Raw genomic sequence first — 22,023 nt, 5'->3', positions numbered from 1 at the left:
ATTTTGAGTTGATTTTTGTGCACAGTGAAAGGTAGTGGTCTAGTTTCTTTTTTTTTTTTTTTTGCATGTGGTGTTCCAGTTTTCCCAGCACCAATTATTGAACACACTGTCTGTGTTCCATTGCATATTCTTTGCTCCTTTGTCAAAGATCAGTTGCCCATATAAGTATGGTTTTATTTCTGGGCTCACCTGTATCCCTATGTTTATTGCAGCACTATTTACAATTGGTAAAACCTGGAAACAACCCAAATGCCCAAAAATAGATGACTGGATCAAGAAGATGTGGCATATAATACACAATGGAATCTTATTCACTAATCAGAAAAGATAAACTCATGTAATTCACAGCAATGTGGGTGGAACTAGAAGTCGAATTATGCTCAGTGAAATAAGCCAGAAGGAAAAAGAAAAATATCGGATGTTTTCACTTATAGTAGGAATATAGGGGAACCAAATAAGACATCAGTGTAAAAAAAAGTAACAGTACAAAACACAACAAAGCAAAAACAGACAGTTATAAATCAGAGACATACTGCAGGGGAGGAGGAGGGAGAGAAATCAGAGGGAGGGAGGGAAAGAAGGACCACAGGGGACTGAGGTGATGGTGCATGGGTGCATTGGTGAAGGAAATATGGGGACTACACCTGAGGGGGTGGAGGGAAGCAAATATTGTTTAAAAATAAACAATGATGTAAAAAATAAAATTAATATAAAAAAAACAAAAAAAAATTCTTACCAAAAAAAGAAAATAAGAATAAGTCAAGCAGTTGGAGGCAAAGGAGTGAGAGAAGTAAAGTCATGGATGAGAAAAGGCTTCTCACCGCCTAATATCTTTTTCTCTATAGGGAAGAAGTAGAGCAACTCTGGCAATCCACTGGCTCTACTACAAAATAGTTCTGTGATTTTGGATAAGTAACTTGGTATTTCCTTATTGTATATATTGAGAGAATGTTATCAGAAGCACAGGCCATACACCTGGTATGGCCTTTAATCAGTTAGGTGACTTAGTTTCTTAGAGTCTCATTTTGTTCATTGTAAAATTAAAAAAGAATGGCTGAAAAGTTTCTGAGTCACGTTAGATACAAAAGTATATGACTGTTTCATGGAGTCAGTTGATGATACATTAAAGCTTATTTATGCTGGAAGACAACATGGCCTAACTTAGGTAGGCTTTGATTACGCTCTCTTTTTTTGAGGCATGTTTTATACTTCTGGAAATTAAGTACCCCATACCATGTGATCTCAGTAGCATGATCATAAAGCAGTAATCCTATTCTGATGTTCTGATGTTGTTTTATAGTAATGTAAACCTCTGTGATTATAGTATTAGTTCAAATAAGTGTGAAGTCTTTTAAAATTTTTCTTTAGCTAATAATAAGCATGCTTCAGATAAGCCTTATAATTTATAATATATTACTGAGTAAATTTTAGTAGAACCATTGGACTAAAGGAGCTGGACAATGAGACTGAGTTGAGTTCTAGTTTTATTACTTACTACCTGTGTAACTTAGGCAAGTTATTTAATCTCTCTGTGCTTTAATTGCTTTATAAATTAGGATAATAGTCATACTTTGAGAATTTTTAAAGAGGATCAAATGCGTTAACAGGCGTAAAAGCAGGTAAAGCTGTGCCTGCATATAAGCATTACATAAGGATTAACCTTGATGGAGATGGTGAACAAGAAACAGTAACCGAATATTGCATTTAATAAGTTAAATCATTTCAGGTTAAACGTTTGTATTTTAAGTGTTATGCTTAAAGTTTATTTTTGTTTTAAAGATTTATTTTTATACAAGAACTAGGGTATAGGCTAGATGTAGGGGAGGGTGAGAGGATTCACCAGAGACAGAGCAGGGAACAAAACAGCCAGACTGACTGAAATACACTGCTGGGGGGAACAGCAGGCGAGACAGGAGAGGTCTGCCGCGCCATGTGGGTATCTCCGCGGCTGGCTGGGATCGAACCCACACTGCAGAGGCTGCGGACAGCTTCACAGCACTGCGCTCAACTGCCTGTGCCACCAGGGAGGCCCATATGCTTAAACTTTAAAGCAAAACTCTGATCAAAAGGGTCATTGATACTCTAGTTTTAAAAAAGAAAAGTGTTTTGTATAAAATAAAAAAGAAGATGAAAATAAAACAGATTTGTGATCCAGACACCATGGTTTAATTTTCTGACATATCAGTTCAGATTCTTTTCATATGCAAATCTTCTCTTTTTCTCTGTTTATCATACCTATTCCTTTCCATATCATAATCTTCAACAATTTCATTTTTAATGTCTACATGTTTTTTTCTTTATAATTTTGTAATATTGCCATTTTCATTGTTTTGCAATCATCATAAAGTAATACCCATTGTTCTAAGTCTATTATTGCATTTTCACCACGAGTGTTTCCTTAGGGTAAATTTCCAAGAATAGAATTGCCAGGGCCAAGGCTTTGAAGAATTCTGTTTTGTGAAGTTGCCTACTACAAAGCGTATACCAACTTACACAGTATTAGTATGAGAGTGCCATATTCCTTATGCCCTTACCAATGCTGGATTTTATATTTAAATTTTTTTCTTGTCAACTGGATAGATGAAATTGCTCTCTCATTTTCATTTGTATGCCTTGTTTTATTTAAAAACTAGAATTTTAGAAACCCCACCAACTGGGAGAACATTTTTGCACCCAACACTAATGATAAAGGACTGATCACAAAAATCTGCAAAGAGCTGATGTGACTCAACAACAACAAAGAAAATAACCCAGTCAAAAAATGGGCAGAAGAGCTAAAAAGAAACTTCTCTGAAGAGGAAATGCAAATGGCCAACAGACATATGAAAAAATGTTCAACATCACTTGTGATCAGGGAAATGCAAATCAAAACTACCATGAGATACCATCTTACACCAGTGAGAATGGCACATATTAAAAAAACTAGCAACAACAAATGTTGGCGAGGTTGTGGAGAAAAAGGAACTCTCCTGCACTGTTGGTGGGAATGCAAACTGGTCCAACCACTATGGAGAGCTGTGTGGAGATTTCTGGACCTACTAAACATAGAGCTTCCATATGATCCAGCAATTCCACTCCTAGGTATTTACCCGAAGGACACAGAAACATCAATTCCAAAGAACACCTGCACCCCTATGTTTATAGCAGCACTGTTTACAATAGCTAAGCTTTGGAAACAGCCCAAATGCCCAAAAATAGATGACTGGATCAAGAAGATGTGGTACATATACACCATGGAATATTACTCAGCATTCAAAAAAGATAAACACATGCAATTTGCAGCAGCCTGGATGGCGCTGGAAGGGATCATGCTCAGCGAAATAAGCCAGAAAGAAAAAGAAAAATACCAGATGGTCTCACTCATAGCAGGAATCTAGAAAACTTAAATAAGGGATCAGGAAAATGAATAACTATAAGAAAGTGAAAATCAAAATCAACAAAAAACTATGAACCAGAGACACTTTTTGGGGGGTGGGGGCCGGCAGGGGAGGGATTGGGGTCTAGAATGGGGCATGTGCAGTTGTATGGGGGAATATAAAAATAAAATTTATTATTTAAAAAATAATAATAATAAATAAATAAATCTTAAAAAAAATAAAAACTAGAATTTTAAAGTACATTCATTAAATACTTTGGCATAATCATTTGGCCTCAGAATTTAAGTAAGGATTTAACTTTCTGTGCCAGCTTTCATCTTGCCAGACTTGGAAATAGATGTGTAATCATTTCTTTAATACCAGAGATTCTGTCTTCTGAAATATTAAAAGCCTATTTAATCTTTTTTTAAGAGCAAAATTGCCTATAGAATGAATTTTCATCTCCTGTTTTGATGTCTTTTTCCTCTCTCTGTCTTTAGCCAACTTAAAATTGAAATCAGAGACTATTTCCTATTCAACTTTTATTCCTTATATGAACATCTAATATTTTGAATGGACAAACAAATGACCTGTTGTATGGAAAATCAGTGCATTTTGACCAAAGTTAGAAGAGCCAGTTTCTAGTCCTACAGTGGTTCTATTCACTTCTCTTATGACATTGGCAGGTTTTAATCCCCATGTGCCATAGTTCACAATGTCTTTAATATAAATGCCCCTCCTATGCCTTCCCACCACCATTGTCTACTTCAGTCCTTTGCACCTCATTCCTGAACAATTACAAATTCTTCCTTATTGCAAATACAATATTCTTTCCTTCCATCAGTTCTCTTATGCTACCATCTGATTAATCATCCTCCAGTCCCAAATTTGTCATTTCATTACTGTTTTTTTAGATTTGGTCTATGAGATAATTCTCTTTGGTCTATGGGATAATTCCAACTCTCTTTGCTTTCCCAGTTTTCCATCTCTCACCTTTTGTTTTACAATATTTTTTCTTCCAGAAATTAACCAGCTTCTTTATATCTTCTTATTAAATCCCTACTCTTAATTAAAAACTGGGCTTTGTTCCCTCCTTTTCATGAAACCTTCTTACCACCTGTCTCCAGTGATTCTTTTCTTTGTTTCCCAGCTCCCTGTGACACTTTCTAACTGTGTAATGGTTTTTCCATGGTCTGAGGAAGCCTAGAGATTGTAGTAGTGCTTCGGACCCCTTAAAGAAGTACAAGGAAGAAACCACAGGTTCTATTCTCTCTTCCACCTAGTCTCTGCTCTGCTCTTTTTATTGCATATGTTGAGCTTTTTAATCTTCATGTACATGTCCTCTTTTTTCTCATCTGTGCTTTAAGTTAATTAAGACAGGGACCATGTCTTGAACTTCTATGTTCATGAAATATTTAATTGTTAACTTTATGAATTAGTATTTGTTTTGCCTAATTTATAGGATATTGTCAGATTAAAATAAGAAAAAGATACTTTGGAAAGTGATGTCAAATTGAATCAGTGTTACTTCCTTGATAGTGTTGTTTGGTGTGATAGTTTGTTGAAAGGTAAAACTTTTCCTATGTTTTATTTTTTTCTTTCAACAAACAGTTGAGCAGTTATTAAGCATTAAAAATTAAAAATTAAAGTCTGCTCACACAGACTAGTAGAGCCTGTAAATTTGTATTGATGAAAAGTAATTATAACAGTGTGTCCACGTATATCTGTAAAACAAAAGAAGTACATAGAAGCTGTGTTTAGTTTAGTCAGGTTGTGCTTTCCTATCAAATGGTGTCTTAATTGGTAAAAGTTGCAACATGAGCAAGGCAGTAAATACTTTTTAGGTACAGAATAGAATATAGGCTCAAAACATGAAACAATTTTGAAACCTTATTTGGTAGAGCTAGAACATAAGGGTAGTTAATGTATTGGAGATAAGCTATTTTTATGCGATTTCACCTGTGGTCACTATTTGATTTTAAATTAAAATTTAAAATGGAGTTCTTTAGTCATATTAGAACTTTTCAAGAGCACATTTGGCATATGTGACTAATGGTCACCATGTTTGTTAGCACAGCTATACAACATTTCATCATTACAGAATTCTTTTGGACTATGCTGAGCTAGCTTTAAAGGACCTTGTGCCTTTAATTAAGGAGTTGGACTTTATTTTTTTAATAAAGATTTATTTTTTGTTGGGCCTTCCCGGTGGCGCAGTGGTTGAGCGCTGGGTTGCGAAGCTGCCCGCGGCCTCTGCGGTGCTGGTTCAATCCCCAGCTGCTCCCCGGCCACCGGAGGAGGGTCCTACATGGCGTGCAGACCTCTCCTGCCTCCCGCTGTTCCCCTCAGCAGTGTACTTCGCTCCTTCTGCCTGCTCTGCTCCCCGCTCTGGCTCTGGTGAATTCTCTCACCCTCCCACGCTTCTGACTGTACCCAGTGCATGTATAAACAAAACAAACAAACAAATAAATCATAAATAAATAAAAATACATGCCTCTTAAAAAAAAACATATAAAAAAAGATTTATTTTTTTGTTGATGTATTTAAGAATTGGGGTGTCACCCAATGGTGCAGGGGATCAGAACGTTCATCAGAGACAGAGTGGGGAGCAGAAAAGGCAGATCTATTGAAATACACTGCTGAGGAGAGGAGAGCAGTGGGAGAGACAGGAGAGGTCTGTTACACCATGTGAGTTAGCTCCCTGGCCAGAAATCAAGCTCTTGCCTCACTGGCTGGTGATACCTTGGACCACCAGGGAGGCCAAGGAGTTGGACTTTAATCTCATAGTCATTTGTAAGCCTTTGAAAATTCTTAAACAGAAGTAACATGGTCATTTCACATTTTAGATTTTCAAATTTTCAGGTATCTGATCTCAAATACAAAGGAATTTTAAAGTCAGTCAGATATTTCTCTCTAAAACATCGCTTTTGCTTATAAAGTGTAATTAGAAGGGAAATATATAGACTGTGCCTCTCTATTTATTAGAATAGAGAATAACATGATAAAGGAGTTCAGTACCCATTTTTAACTTTTCTGAATCAACAAGAGACTTTCTTGAAAGCTCTTTTTATTCTTTATATTAATCTGAAAAAGAAAATCTGTTTTTTCCTTTAGTGAAGTTACTGGTGATAAATGTTGGGAATAATGTTATATCATAAAATTTTTCAGAAACTATTACTCATTTTAATTATATCCTTCTTATAGGATTTGCCATCTCTTTTTGTGTGTGGTAACATTGGTTTATATTGCTATATGATTTAGGAAAATAGGTTTAAACCTCTCAGGTGCATGTTGCCACAATGTACCCATAGGCCTTTGTAGACTATTGGACCACCTTGCCATTATGTTTTGGAAGTTAAAATTAATAACTGCCATGACTTGATAATAATTTAACTAAATCAAACTGTTATAGATTTATTAATAGAATTGTTATAGATATATTAAAGTGATGTAATTAAAATTAAAAATAAAGTAATAATGCTGCTTTTAATAATATGAATTAAATTTTCATAAACATTTGCTAAACTGAGCCTTTTGTTACAGTTAACCAACTATCCACTCCAGTTGTACTTCCAACACCAGCTCTTTCTCCAAGTTTGATAGCTGATCTTGAAGGTTTAAACTTGTCAACTTCTTCATCAGTTGTTAGTGTAAGTAATTTTCCAAAATTACTATATCAGTTTTTAAATGATGCTATGATCTTTCTTACTGAAATACAAATAATTGATGTCAATACTTGGTCTTGAACAATTCTAACAAATCCAGTTCAGATTCAGCCTTCTGATTTTGCAGATTTTTTAATATGCTCTACTCATACCACTATTTCAATTTACTTCTGTTTATTGCCTATCCTCATTTAATTATTAGTTGTACATTTTTGTGGTACAGTTTTATATCTGTTACATAAAAGATTCTTTGTCATATTGAGTTCATTTTTATATATATAAAAATTCTGCCATAAAGAATTATTGTCTACACCAATGATTTTTAATATAATACTGGAAGTCCTAGGTAGAGTAATTAGACAAGAGAAAGACATAAAAGTCCAAATTGGAAAAGAAGATGTAAGACTGTGGACTTCTAGTGAGTCCTGGACCTGGGACGCTATGGTGAGGGAAATCAGACATGGGGGACTGTCATGTCCAGCATGCAGTAAATCTTCATTGTCTTAGTGCTCATTATATACTATGTTTATTGCAGCACTATTTACAATAGCCAAGATATGGAAACAACCTAACTGCTACAAAAAGGATGAATGGATCAAAAAGCAGTGGTATATATTCATAGTGGAATACTATTCAACAATCAACAAAGATAAACTCAAGCCATTGCAGCAACATGGGTGGAGCGGAAAGGGATTATGCTAGGCAAAATAACTCAGAAGGAAAAAGATAAATATCTGATGGTTTCTCTTATATGTGGAATATAAAGAAACTAAACAAAGGGTTAGGAAAAAGACAAAAGCTTGCAAGCTGACCATAGATCTGAGACATGCAGCAGGGGAGGGTGAAGGAGTGGGGTCAAAACAGGAGAGGGAAGAGCATAAGGGATGTGGGAGATGGATCACAAGTGCTGTGTTGGTGGGAGAACTTTGGGGACTATACCTATGGGGAGAAATCAAATGCTGTCCCAAAATTAACAACAATATAAGAAGGCCAAGAAGTTAATTTAAAAAAAAAAAAAAGCCAGAAAAAAACCTAATAATATAGGAAAAAGAAAAAAAATAATTTTTGTCTGTACTCACAGATTTTCATTCTCATAATCATGCTATTCCTACCCCTATTCTTTTACCATAGTAAGTAACCATACTGGCTGTTCTCGTTTTAAAAATCCAAGATTTTATTTCTCTTCGTGTATTGTCATACATTTCTGGACATGCCTTGGTGTCTTTAGAAAAATTCTTTGATGTTATTTATGAGTGATGACTTGAAATGAGGCAAGAGGATTGCCTATCTCAATAAAATGCCAAAATCATTAAGCTATCATAGTATCTGTAACTATAATAACTTTTTCTATATTATCTCATTATATACCCTTAGCTTCCACACTGAATCACCTGCCTAGGATGTATAATCTGTTGATATGCCTGATCTATTAATTTGTCAGAAATCTGATAAACTAAGAAATAAAACAAAATTTTAATAGGAGCACAGGTAGCTTGATAGACCTAGTTTATCAGTGGATCCCAGGTCAGGCAAGTGTACACAGTTGGTAATCTAAGATGCTGGAAAATATAGAGTGGTCTCTGTTAGAAGTAGGAAAGAGGAGTACCTAATTCTTACAGATTATTATAAAACTTTCCCTCTTCAAAACAGATGATATCAGGACCATCCAGTGAAATACTCAACAGAGCAAAATGCATTTTTGTCCACTTTGTTCAGCTCCTTTAAGAAGTGTTAAGTGAAAACTATTAAAATTATAGTGCTGTTTTTAAGTTGCAGGGTGTGGTTATCTTAAACACTCAAAAAGGAGTGAGAGCAGTATTTAGGGCAAAATCACATTAGTATTAGGGGAGCTCAACACCCTACTTCCACTAAGGGATAGATCATCCAGTAGAAAGTTGACAAGGAAATAAAGGCATTAAATTAAATATTTGATCAGGTGAACTTCACAGACATTACAGAGTCTTCTATTCCGAAAGAACTGATGTACATTCTTCTCAAGTGATAGAACATATGCTGAGACACAAAACATATCTCCGGTATTTTATGAAAATAGAAATTACATCAACCATCTTCTCTAATCATAATGAAATAAAGCTAGAAAATTAACCACAGAAAGAATGCTGGAATAAATAAAAAGTATTTGGAGACTAAATAGATGCTTTTGAACAATTACTGTATCAACGAAAAAATCAAACAAGAAATTGAGGTTTATCTGGAGACTAACAAGAATGGCAAGACAATCTACCACATCCTATAGGATGCTATGAAAGCAATATTACAAGGAAGTACATAGCAGTATAGGCCCATAACACAAAATAAGAAAAATCTAAAATAAGCAATCAAAATTTTTGTCTGAAGGAACAAGAAAAACAAAAGAAACCAAAGATCAATATAAGGAAGGAATTAATAAAAATTAGGAAAGAAATAGAAACAAAAAATTGAAAAGATTAGTGAAACCAAAAGCTGATTTTTTTTGTGCTTTTTTCTCTATAAGTGTTTCATGATAAATACTAATTAACTTTTTTTAAAGATTTATTTTTATTTATTTATGCATACATACATACATACAAGCACTGGGTATAGTCAGAAGTGCGGGAGGGTGAGAGAATTCACCAGAGCCAGAGCGGGGAGCAGAGCAGGCAGAAGGACCGAAGTACACTGCTGAGGGGAGCAGCGGGAGGCAGGAGAGGTCTGCGCGCCATGTGGGACCCTCCTCCGGTGGCCCAGGAGCAGCCGGGGATCGAACCGGTGCTGCAGAGGCTGTGGGCAGCTTCGCAACCCAGCCCTCAACTGTTGCGCCACCGGGGAGACCCTAATTAACTTTTTAAAACAAAACTATTAACATAAAATTGACCAAAAGTACAAAAGTGGCAAAATTAATTTATGGTATTAAATGTCAGAATAATGATTACCCTTAGGAGAAGTAGTGATTTAAATAGAACACAGGTGGGCCTCCCCTGGTGGCGCAGGCGGTTGAGCACCGCGCTGTGAAGCAGTCCGCAGCCTCTGCAACGCGGTTTCAATCCTGGCAGGCCGGCGAGGGTCCCACATGGTGCATCATCTTTACCAAACAGTTTGAAAGATAAGGTCAGCAGACCTCTCTTGTCTTGCCCACTGCTCCCCTCAGCAGTGTATTTCGTCTGTCTGCCTGTTCTGTTCCGCGCTCTGTCTGGTGAATCCTCTCACCCTCCCGCACATCTGGTCTGTACTCTGGTTCTCCTATAAATAAATAAATAAAAATCTTAAAAAAAAAAAGTAGAACACAGGAGCTGCTTTCTGGGATGCTGATGATATTCTAATTATCTAGCTCCTAGTACTTGGGTTTCAGTTTATGAGAAAAATCATTGATCTTTGCACTTAAGATAAATTTATTTTCCTGTATATATATTATATTTCAAAAGATAAAAATTTTGTTTATAAAAGAAGAAATACATGTGACAATAGATATATGAAAAATACTCAGTATTAGTAATAAGTAAATGCAAATTTAATCAGCCGTTTTACCTGTGAACTTGGCAACAATTACTAAGACTGTTGTCCTTTGCCAGTGAGAGATGCAATGAAACAGGCATTATACACTGCTCCACTGATGAAATATAAAGAGTTGTCAAACAGGCATTATACACTGCTCCACTGATGAAATATAAAGAGTTGTCAAACAGGCATTATACACTGCTCCACTGATGAAATATAAAGAGTTGTCAAAATAGACATACTTTGACCTGGTAATCTCATGTCTAGGTTTTTCTTCTAAGAAAATAATTTAAACTACTAAGATTTATGTGCATGGTTGTTAACAAACTAGATATCTTGTGATAGGAGAATGATGGTTACATAAAGTATATTAAAGTCAAAGAATGTTGTGTGTTTTTATTAAATATTTATTAATATGTTTTTATTAAATATTTTAATCAGATAAAAAATAATTTTAATATGAAGTGAAAATGGAATCAAATTACTGGGTATGTTATCTCAATTTTGTTAATTTGTGTGTTCATACTGTGTTTTTAAATGTAGGAAAAATTAAAGAGTAGAAGAAAATGCATTATATTGTTGGCAAAGGTTTCTGAATGATTAAATTATGATTTATATTTTTCAGTAGAAAGGGGGAAATGTATATAAATGCCTTGGCTTCCTTTTTATTGATATGTCTAACATCTATTTTTCTGAATCACTACTGCTAATTTGTTGGATGAGACTGAGCAAGTCATTGGTTTGCTCACTTTTAAATGATAGCAAGGTATAGATATCATGTTTCCTTTTAACTAATATTCTGAGATTCTGTGAAACTGAGATGAAGTTTCAGAGCATCTCAGTTATGCTGAGATGATTTGAATGAGTTTGTGAAAATAAATTGATGTAACTGTTTAGCTATGATGATTCCATAGTCCTTAGATGATTTTTATTAATTCCAGTGAATTATTTGTTTTCCTTGTATATTTCATGTAATATGGGTAGATTTTATTCCTTGAAAGTACCGAAATATTTACAATGAAATCCAAAGAACAGTTCCTTCTTCACACCAAGTAGTTTCCAAGTGAAAAATTGCACTGTGTAACCTTTTTGAATTATGTATTCAGAACACAGACTTTTAGACATACCACTTACTAAATATTATCATTGTGAGGTAAGACCTTATTTCTCAAACTGTTTGGTAAAGATGATGTATGAACACATCATTTCAATCTTATATGAGACCAATTGGCTTTTGGCCAAAAACATGGCTAACAGTGAGGGAACATTTTAGTTTCTGCTATAGTATTTCAGTGGACAAACTGAATTTTTCAGTCACTCATTAGTGACTTTTTTTAACTAGATTATTCTTACACTAATAATTACAAAAGTTATATATCAAGCCCTGGGAACTCAGAAACAGCTATCCTCAGAATGTTAGACTTCTGGAGGCCATGGGAAAAGGCAAGATAAAGACAATTTGCATATAAGGATAAATCATTCTCCTCTGGTATTAGAAATGTTGGAGTGAAACACCAGTCTTTTCTACTTCAGATGATTTTTTTGTACTTTTGGGGCACAGAGTATTGAAGTAAATTCAGCAGTTATTTCTAAAAGTTATCTTAGTATATTTTCTATGATAAACATCAGCATGAAATCTTATCCTCATTCTTTGTATTTGTATGTTTCTTCTCAAACTATAAGAAAGTTTGTTATTTTGTTCACTTATTTTTTTTAGTTCTTATCTTACTGCATTATAAGCTTTCCCAGACAATTCCCCAAATGCTATAAAACCCATAATGAAAGTATCATACCTGTGGTTGTTTAGTATATAACCACAGATCAAAAGGTATCTGTGGGAATATACTTTTTTTTTTTTTTTTTTTCAGTTGAGGTAACAGTTTACAACACTCTGTATAGGATTTAGAGTTACAGTTTCATACCTCTCCAAAATTGTGTTACCACATCACTCCCACCACAAAAATACCCATAATCTTCCACCATAGTCTACTGAGCTGAGTTCCAACTTAAAATACCAATAATTCACTTAGAAAGGTAGAGAGACTTTTGGGAAATGCCTTGACTTTAGAGCCCAAAGACCTAATTTCTACCTTTGGGTGTGTTACTACTTATTATCATTGTGACTATAGGAAATTATTTGACTTGTGTAAACCTTAATTTTTGAATATGAAATGGAGATAGTTTTCCTAAATACACTAATTGTTTTTCATGAAGAGAAATGTTGTCCCTGAAAATGTTTGCATTTTATTCTATGACTGTATGAGGATTGTGTTTTGTTTTTTAATTTACCATAAGAAGCTTATTTTAAAAGATTGTAAAAGTATGGACTTCTCCAGAAATGGGAAAGCTTTAACAATATAAGTGTTGGCAAAAAAATGTACACATGGCTAATAATAGGAATGCATATTGTTAAAATCACACTTCAGTGTAATTTAGAAATATTTAGTCACGTTGTATATATACATTCCCTATAATCAGTAATTATTGTGGAAAAACATGAAATATTCTAAGAATTTTCATTAGCACATTGTAAAAGCAAAAAAAATAGGATTGAATCTTATCAATAGAATATGTGATACATAGATTGTGGCATACATGTGCAATGGAGTATTATGCTATTATGAAGATATGTAAACTAGATATATATGTTCAGCATAGATAAATTTCAAAAACTATACTAGAATGAAAGGACAGTTGGATGGTTGATCATAGAAAGATATATAAAGTTGATGCCATCTGTATGTAGAAAGGTTTTTCTTATTTTTAAATTTTTTTTATTAACAAAGTGTCATTGCTTAATATTTGGACAATATAGGATTTCTCCCCTTAGGTGTGGTCATTGTAGCTCTCCCTCCACTGAAGCACACATTGTCCTTCTGCCACAGTTCATAGTGCTCGCCCCACATGGAAAGTTTTTTAAAAATTGTAACAAATTTAACTGTAAAAATTTAAAGCAATAATTGTTAGAAAAATGATCTATGCAATTAAGCTATGCACATATTAGGAAAATGCTAGGAAACATCCTTGGCTGCTGGTTGTCATCAAATATAAATAGTGGTAACTACTTATGCCAAAAGGAAAAACAATGAAATCTGGGAGTGGTACACTTGAGAGTGTCCTTTATACTTGTGTTTGTAAAATTTTATTCATGATACTGGGTGATGGAGGCACTGTTGTTGGGCTTCTCTTTAGCTATTCTTTACACTTTGCCTAAAATATATTATGTTGGTTCTCATGATTTGAAGTGATAATATTATTTACTAATACATTAAATATTATTTAGTTAATATATATAAATATATATGATATATGTTTAGTTAATATATATAATGATATAATCAGTTATATCAAGTGCTGCCCTGTCCTGCAAATCTCTCATTTGGTTTATTTAAACATAAAATGATGTTATTCTTTACTTTAAATTTTTAATTTTGATAAATTTGTTTTGAACTTTATAATAATGAATATAATACATTTTTATATTTGTCAAAACCACCCATCTGATGAAGGAATAGAAGTTGAATAGTAATCCTTTGAATTTATATAATTCAATCTGTATATGATTTAGTAAACTCCTTAAACTGCTTTAATTATTGAATTGTATTTCTGTGTTCCCAACAATCTTATTCTTTTTCTTTGCTTGAAAGTCAATTCAGATAATTGTTTCAAAGAATTATATGTGAATTTTTTTTAAGATTTATTTATTTATGCATACAAGAGCTGGGGTACAGGCCAGAGGTGTGCGGAGTGAGAGGATTCACCAGAGACAGAGCGGGAACAGAACAGGCAGATTGACCAAGTACACTGCTGAGAGGAGCAGTGGGCGAGTCAGGAGACGTCTGCTGTGCCGTGTTGGTTGCTTCCTGGCTGGGGATCGAACTCGTGATGCAGTGGCTGCAGATAGCTTCATAGGTTGTGTCTTAACCCCTTGCGCCACCAGAGGGCCCAATTCGTGAAAATTATAGTAAATAAAATGTTACTCATTTAGATTTAGAATTCATTGTAAAAATTTTTTTTTTACTTCTGTTAACTGATTGTGATAGTAACTTTTATAAAAGTTCAATAAGGGCCTCCCCGGTGGCGCAGCAGTTGAGCGCTGGGTTGCGAAGCTGCCCGCGGCCTCTGTGGCGCCGGTTTGATCACTGGCTGCTCCCCGGCCACTGGAGGAGGGTCCCACATGGCGCGCAGACCTCTCCTGCCACCCGCTGCTCCCCTCAGCAGTGTACTTTGGTCCTTCTGCCTGCTCTGCTCCCCGCTCTGGCTCTGGTGAATTCTCTCACCCTCCCGCGCTTCTGACTGTACCCAGTGCATGTATAAACAAATAAATAAATAAAACATGCCTCTATACAAAAAAAAAACCACAAAAAAGTTCAATAAGAAGTAACAGCAGTATTCTGAAATGAGTTGAAAAATAATATTTACCTTTAACAAACACAAGCAAGATAAACTGACTTTTAGATAGTGGAATACTGGTTGGGTTCCTTAGCCCGTGCCTTTTGCAGTGCTTGTGTGGTTTTGACCAACATTAGCTTCCATTGAAAAATAGCTTTCATATCTAAAATTGATCAGACCTCTCCTGCCGCCCGCTGCTCCCCTCAGCGGTGTACTTCGGTCCTTCTGCCTGCTCTGCTCCCCGCTCTGGCTCTGGTGAATTCTCTCACCCTCCCGCGCTTCTGACTGTACCCAGTGCATGTATAAACAAAACAAACAAACCAGCAAAACAAATAAATAAAGCATGCCTCTATAAAAAAAAAAAAAAAAAAAAAAAAAATAAAATAAAATTGATCAGACAAGTAAGGGAAAATGTTCCTTTAATGTTTATGTTGTTCTGGACATCAATGAGATCCTCCAGATATTTGCATTCAGAGACACATACAGATTAACATGGATTATCTAAAATAATTTAATTTCATTCACTTAAAATACCTCCTTATTGAATACAGAATGGTGACCAGGTCACTATACTAGTATTATAGATAGCAGGTTAATAGACTTCCCCTTCTGGAATAAAGGAGCTCAAGTTTAGTGAAACAGACCAGAAAACTTGAATCAAGTATTTTAAGAGCAGAGAAGTAAAGCAAATAATTCTGAAACCAGGACTATTAATAAAGATAAGAACAGTGTATTTCTTTGGGTCTTTATTGAGGATAGCTGAGTTCACCAGTAAGGAAGAACAGAGAACAGATATTCAGATACAAGGTATGACCAGATCAGAAATGAAGGATACAATTATTGCATTTTTGAGAAATTACATAGTTACATATAGCTAATAAACAAAATTTTGTATTGAGTTGGATGTGGCTCCAGATGAAATTAGTAACATGATTGGAAGTTATACCGTAGGAAGACTTTCAAAGGAAATAATTTTGAAGATTTTTAAGCAGGTCATTGACAGTGATCAGAGCTTCCTTTTATAAAGTTGTGTAGAACACTAATTGAACATGAAGAGAGCAAACTAAGGGCTTAATGACTACATAGATAACTGAGATTTCCATTTGAATGATCATCTGGGTAGTAGTGCCCAGTTAGCCAAGATAGAAAATATAAGAGGAGGATAAATGACAGCCAAAGTTAGTTTATGATATGTTGACTCAGAGTTTGTAAAATATCAAGTTGGAGATTCTCAGTAAGCAGGTAGGAGTCCTTTCTGGATTTTAGAAAAAGAGCAGGCCAGTCCCCCCCCCCAATAGATAATGGTTTAAAGCAGGGGAATATAATAGCCAACTTAGGGATATCTATGCAATAAGAAGAGACTAATATGGAATTCTAGAAAATGTGCTTTTAGATACCTCAAAGGAAATGGCCAAGTAATGAATCAACGAAGGACATGAATCATAGAACATTATAGCAGAAAACTCACAATTTAGGGGAGGAAACACAAATTGTAAAATTGTAGTAAGTGCTATATACTGGAGGTAAAAATCTGCTATGTCCTAAACTGGATAGCAAGGATCTCTTAGAAAATAATTTACATGGGCCTCCCCTGGTGGCGCAGCAGTTGAATGCTGGGTTGCGAGGCTGCCCGCAGCCTCTGCAGTACCAGTTCGATCCCCGGCTACCGGTGAGGGTCCCACCAAAAAAAAAAAAAAGAAAAGAAAAGAATTTACATATGTGGCCTTAGAACTGAATCTTGAAGAGTAGTGAGAATTTGTCTAGGTAGTGAGGTAGAAAGATAATGACATCCCTGTCATAGAAAATACTGTATGTGAAAGCTTGAGGTGTGGTCAGGCTTGGAGGGTAAAAGAAATGGTAGTTCATTGTGATTAAAGCAGAGCCAAAATAGCTTAGAATGATGAAGTCTGATGCTGGAGAAACATATTGGTGACATACTCTCATGGGAAGATTGTAAAAATAATTCTTTACATTGCCTTCCAGTCTTTTCATATAATGGTACCTACAGAAAAGAAATTATATCTGTAGCGTGTTGTAGGCTAAACAGAGAATGACACAGGCCCAGCTTAGTGAGGAAGCACACACCATTCTATAACTGACTTGATCCTCATGGATTCTTAAGTGGAATTTAATTTAGGGGTGCACAGGAAAGTTTATTAACAAAAGTGATGATTATAGAATATAAAAGTAATATATTAAGGAATAGTAATAAATCCAAGAACAATTTATCAAAGAAAAGTCGACTTGGACTTCCAAAAAGTAAATCCCTGTTAGATGCAGCATGCCACTTATAGTCAACCAAACTTGATATTAAGGACACCATCCTCCAGACTGCTACGTTGACCCAAGACTTGTCAAACCAAATGCAGGTATAGAGATTTTCTAAAACCACCCTGAGGATAGATAACTTGCTAGAACAACTCAACAGAACCCAGAAGAGCACTATAGTTAGGATTATAGTTTTTTTATAGCACTAGAATACAAATTAGAACTTAACCAAAGAAAGATTTATAAAGGACATTCCGTGTAGCTTTCAAATTCAAAGCTTCTCTGGTACCCCACTGGCACTACCAGCCAGGGAAGCCACTAAGCTTAGGTGTCCAGAGTTTTTATTGAGACTCTGTTGTATAAATATGATTGAACTCTAATCTCCAGCCTTCCCCTCCACTTCAGGCTGTTATCCTTGACCCAATCTTAATAATCACATGGTTTGTCTTTCTGGTGTGGTCAGTTGCCATCCTAAGTTAATCTGTTTAGTATAAGCTATCAAGGGACCCATCTTGAGTCACCTAATTGGCATAATAATAGAATAATAGAGGTATTCCTATCACTTTAGAAATTCCAAGGCTTTATTTTTTTTAAAATGATTTATTTATTCATACAAGCACAGGGTACAGTCAGAAGCGCCGGAGGGTGAGAGAATTCACCAGAGCCAGAGTGGGGAACAGAGCAGGCAGACTGATGAAATACACTGCTGAGGGGAGCAGCGGGCGCTGCAGGAGAGATCTGTCATACCATGTGGAACCCTCACTGGCGGCTGGGGATCGAACCTGCGCTGCAGAGGCTGCGGGCAGCTTCACATCCCAGGGCTCAACCGCTGTGCCACCAAGGGAGGCCCAATTCCAAGGCTTTAGAGGTTGCCTCTCAAGAACCAGGACAATGTTCAGATCTCTCTAAATTACTTATTATACATATGTCAATTAAATTAAGTATGTTACTTAGGAAATATTTATTTAGGCCAAAATACAAGGCTGGTGCCAAAGAAATAGAGGTGAACAGGATGGGCTAAGTTCCTCCCCTTAGAGTTTATGGTTGAGTAGGACCATGAAGAAAAACTGCCTCAAAAGTATGTAATTGGAATGTACTAAGTGCTCATTTTATGACATAGTTTTCACCATTAAGGGATTTCTGTAGTTACAAGTTGTCATTTCTCTGATTACATATATATATTATGTATATAATATATATAAATACTGTTATTAACTAAGCTCCACGGTCTCACCTGTTTCCATCTATACTTTTATAGTTTGAAATCTAACAAGAGTTACTTTTGACATTAATTGGGTTCAAAATTTAGATATTAGAGCTACTTATCTTCTAACAAGTAGGACAATTTTCACAGTCCATGTTATTTACCTTCTATTGTCCTTGAAGTAGTGCTGTGGTGTATCACATGATGCCAGGGTGAAGACAGTAGCAGCAGCACTGATAAACTAAAGTCTGTAAATGTGTCATGGGTCGCCAGCATGGAATTTCCTGTGGCCAGCAGAAAGAATGGTATTTAATTTGTCATGTTACAAAAAGCCATGTAACTGAGGTTCTTTACCCCTTCAAGGATTTACATGCTGAAGGATAGCAAGAACGAAACCCATATGTAATGCACTTGAATTTGGGCAGGTGGAGTAACATCAAATAAATGCATTTTTTTATGCATAAACCAAATTCAGTATCTGAAGTTAGTACTTATCATTAGTTCAGTCAAGTTCTTTGTCTAAGGAATATAGAAAAATGACTAACAAATAGGCATATTTCTATTGAGAAAGATTGGCAACTATTGAGGTTGCAACGGTCCTGATAAGGGATGAGGTTCGTATCTTGTTTGTGGAATAAAAACAATCATGTTTATCAGACCTGCTTTTGCTGTAGAGGTTACTCTATTGGCTTTAAAACAATATGAAGAAAAAACAAACCTTAGTTCATGAGGCAAAATCTGATTCACTAAGTCACTAAGTATGTAGAATTATTAGGATAATTGCATGTTATAATTTAGGTTGTAATTGAAGTTGATTTCTGTTTCTCTTAAGAGGACTTTTGCCTTAGATAGGTATTCACTCTCATTTAAAAATCTGATACTAGACTAGCTCATTTTGTTTTTATTTTCCAGAGTGCAAGCTTTCTTCATGTTTGTCTTCAAGGACAAATTGCTCTGGGGGAGTCTTTTTGAATACAAGTGTTTACTAAGTTATGTGCCAGATCTTTTCTGTATATATGATTTCATTCCCAGAACAAATGATAATATATCTATGATAAAAATGATAATATATCTATGATAAAATTTATTTTCTGATATGGTACTATCTTTAAAAAAGTACTATCTTTAAAAAAGTACTATCTTTAAAGTACTATCTTTAAAAAAATTTTTTTAACTTTAAAAACTTAAGATATATTCAAGCCCCAGACTAAGAGAGAAATCCAGCCAAGATCAAATTCCTTTGAGGATAGAGGAAGAAGAAATTATAAGTCAAAATTAAAAATAATTTTGTCATTTTAAATTTGGGGAAAATCCTTTATTTGTTCTGATGAAAATGTCAGTAGTTATGGAACTGTGGTAAAAATAATGAAAAATCACTGACCTGGGTCTGCTTAAATTGAAAACATTTTTTAATTAAAGTTTGACAGTATTTTGTGCTTCCATTGCCTACCCATGTCCCATCTTATTCTTATATTCAATTCTCTTCTAGGTATGAGTTGCTTTAATTTTTTAATTAAACTTTAAGGTGTGTCATACTACCACCTCATCTCTATATTTTTCTACTACCTCAGAGATCTCATAATTAATAATAGACCATTGTCATCTCTTCCTTTTCTAGAATAAAGGATCCACTTTTCAAAAAGAAATTAGTAACTTTTAGTTGCAGTTTTTATTGGAAAATACTTTTATTTTTCTTAAGCAAATATAAATATATACCATTTTAACATCTGGCTGGAAGGTAGTACTCATAATGCTTTCTCAGTATTACATTAAAGTTCTCAACAGTGAGAAATTGACTTCTCAGATGCTAATTATATTTATTAATGGCCTAGTAGATATTATATGGAAAAAACAGATCACTCTCCAAAAAAAGGTATCTAAATCTGCAGGATATTAAGGAATTAAAAAGGTGATCGTAACGAAAGCCTTGGGCCTCTTTCTGTTCGTTTTGATTGCTGTAAATCCACTCTTAAGAGCTGAGACAGTTTATTGAACACTGAGTTCTTTCCTAAGGTTATGGTTTTTAACTTTTATCATAATTAAATTTAGTACAATAAGAAATAAAAGGCTTTTTAAAAGATTTCATCTTTTCTGACAATTTAATTTTATACATCCAAGGTTGATTGTTCTTTGTATTACTATCAATGCATTTCTTTCATATTTGGTCCCTTATATTCAGTTATATTTGCAGAAAAATATACACATTTAAAGCTTTGTGAGATCTTGGATTATTTTGCATTGGCTAATCATCAAATAATTATTATTTAATCATCTGTAAACCAAGTTAATTTCTGTTACTTTGTTCCTTTTTAAAAAGCTTGCCAAAATTTTTTTGAACATAGGACAGTACATGGTATGGAAAAGTGATAAGTATTATTTTAATAGTATTGCAATCTTTAAACATGAGTAACCTAACCCAACTATGGAAAATACTAGTACTTAAAAAAATTTTGTTTCTCTTCAAAGCAAAAGAAAATGAATTTAACTACAGAGTACATGCCCAATCAGTACTAAGAAATTAATTTATTTCCAGAGAGAAGAGAGCAGAGTAAAAAATATATAAACACAGTATATGACTCTTATATCGAAAAGTAAAAGCCACTTAAAATATACCACATGTATACTATTATTCAAATCATTCACAAATGTGATTATAAGCAGCTTGTATAAACCTATCAATAGGAGTTATTTCGTTAAATTTGCAGCTGTTCCACATTACTGAATATGTTAATATCTCCCCCAATGTTCAATTAATACTGAAGATCTACTTTATACTTCTCAAAAAAAACACCCTGAAAGACACAAAATTTCATTTTCATGAAGTTTTGCTTTAAAATGTGTAATATAATTTAAGAAAGACTCCAACAAATGTAATATATCTTGGTCAAGCAAACCAACTCCAAAAAATATGTGTGATAGTCAAGGAAATGTGAACAGTGACTGTATCTTACATGAAATTAAGGGAATTATTTTTCTCTTAGGTGTGATGAGAGTATTACAAGTTTTCTTTAAAAGTATCTTTTAGAAGAACATAAGAAAGAAAAAATCAAAATCAACAAACAACTATGAACCAGAGACACACAGGGGGGAGGGGGCGGGGAAAGGAGGAATAGGGGGCAAAATTAGGGGGTTGCAATTATATGGGGAATATAAAAATAAAAGTGTCTTTTGAATATATAAACCAAACTATGAAATTAGATTATATCTGGAATTTGTTTTTAAATAATTGAGAGTAAAGATGATTAAGATTCAAAAAATGGGGCCTCCCCGGTGGCGCAGCGGTTGAGCGCTGGGTTGTGAAGCTGCCCGCAGCCTCCGCGGCGCCGGTTCGATCCCCGGCTGCTCCCCGGCCACCGGAGGAGGGTCCCACATGGCGCGCAGACCTCTCCTGCTGCCCACTGCTCCCCTCAACAGTGTACTTCGGTCCTTCTTCCTGCTCTGCTCCCCACTCTGGATCTGGAGAATTCGCTCACCCTCCCGCACTTCTGACTGTACCCAGTGCATGTATAAACAAACAAACAAACAAAATAAATAAATAAAAACATGCCTCTATAAAAAAAAAAGATTCAAAAAATGTTAATTATTTTTGAAACTTAATGATAAATACCTAGTTGTCCATTATATTACTCATTGCTTTTGTGCGTATTTCAAAGTTTTTTATGAT

At 34.8% G+C, this 22,023-nt stretch overlaps 1 protein-coding gene across 1 annotated transcript in view; it reads left to right on the top strand.

Moving 5' to 3' along the window:
- AP3B1 (adaptor related protein complex 3 subunit beta 1) overlaps positions 1-22,023 on the top strand; it is a 210,205-nt gene that overhangs the window by 136,215 nt on the left and 51,967 nt on the right. Inside the window, exon 22 of the mRNA XM_037529629.2 lies at positions 6,900-7,006. Coding sequence (XP_037385526.1) covers positions 6,900-7,006 — 107 coding nt within the window. The remainder of the gene's footprint in view (positions 1-6,899; positions 7,007-22,023) is intronic.

The sequence above is a fragment of the Talpa occidentalis genome, unplaced genomic scaffold (assembly GCF_014898055.3).
Source record: "Talpa occidentalis isolate TD23 unplaced genomic scaffold, MPIMG_talOcc4v2.1 talOcc4.6, whole genome shotgun sequence".
In the NCBI taxonomy this organism is placed as follows: domain Eukaryota; kingdom Metazoa; phylum Chordata; class Mammalia; order Eulipotyphla; family Talpidae; genus Talpa; species Talpa occidentalis.
Note: the sequence above shows the minus strand (reverse complement) of the source record. Positions and strands in the feature narration are given on the sequence as shown.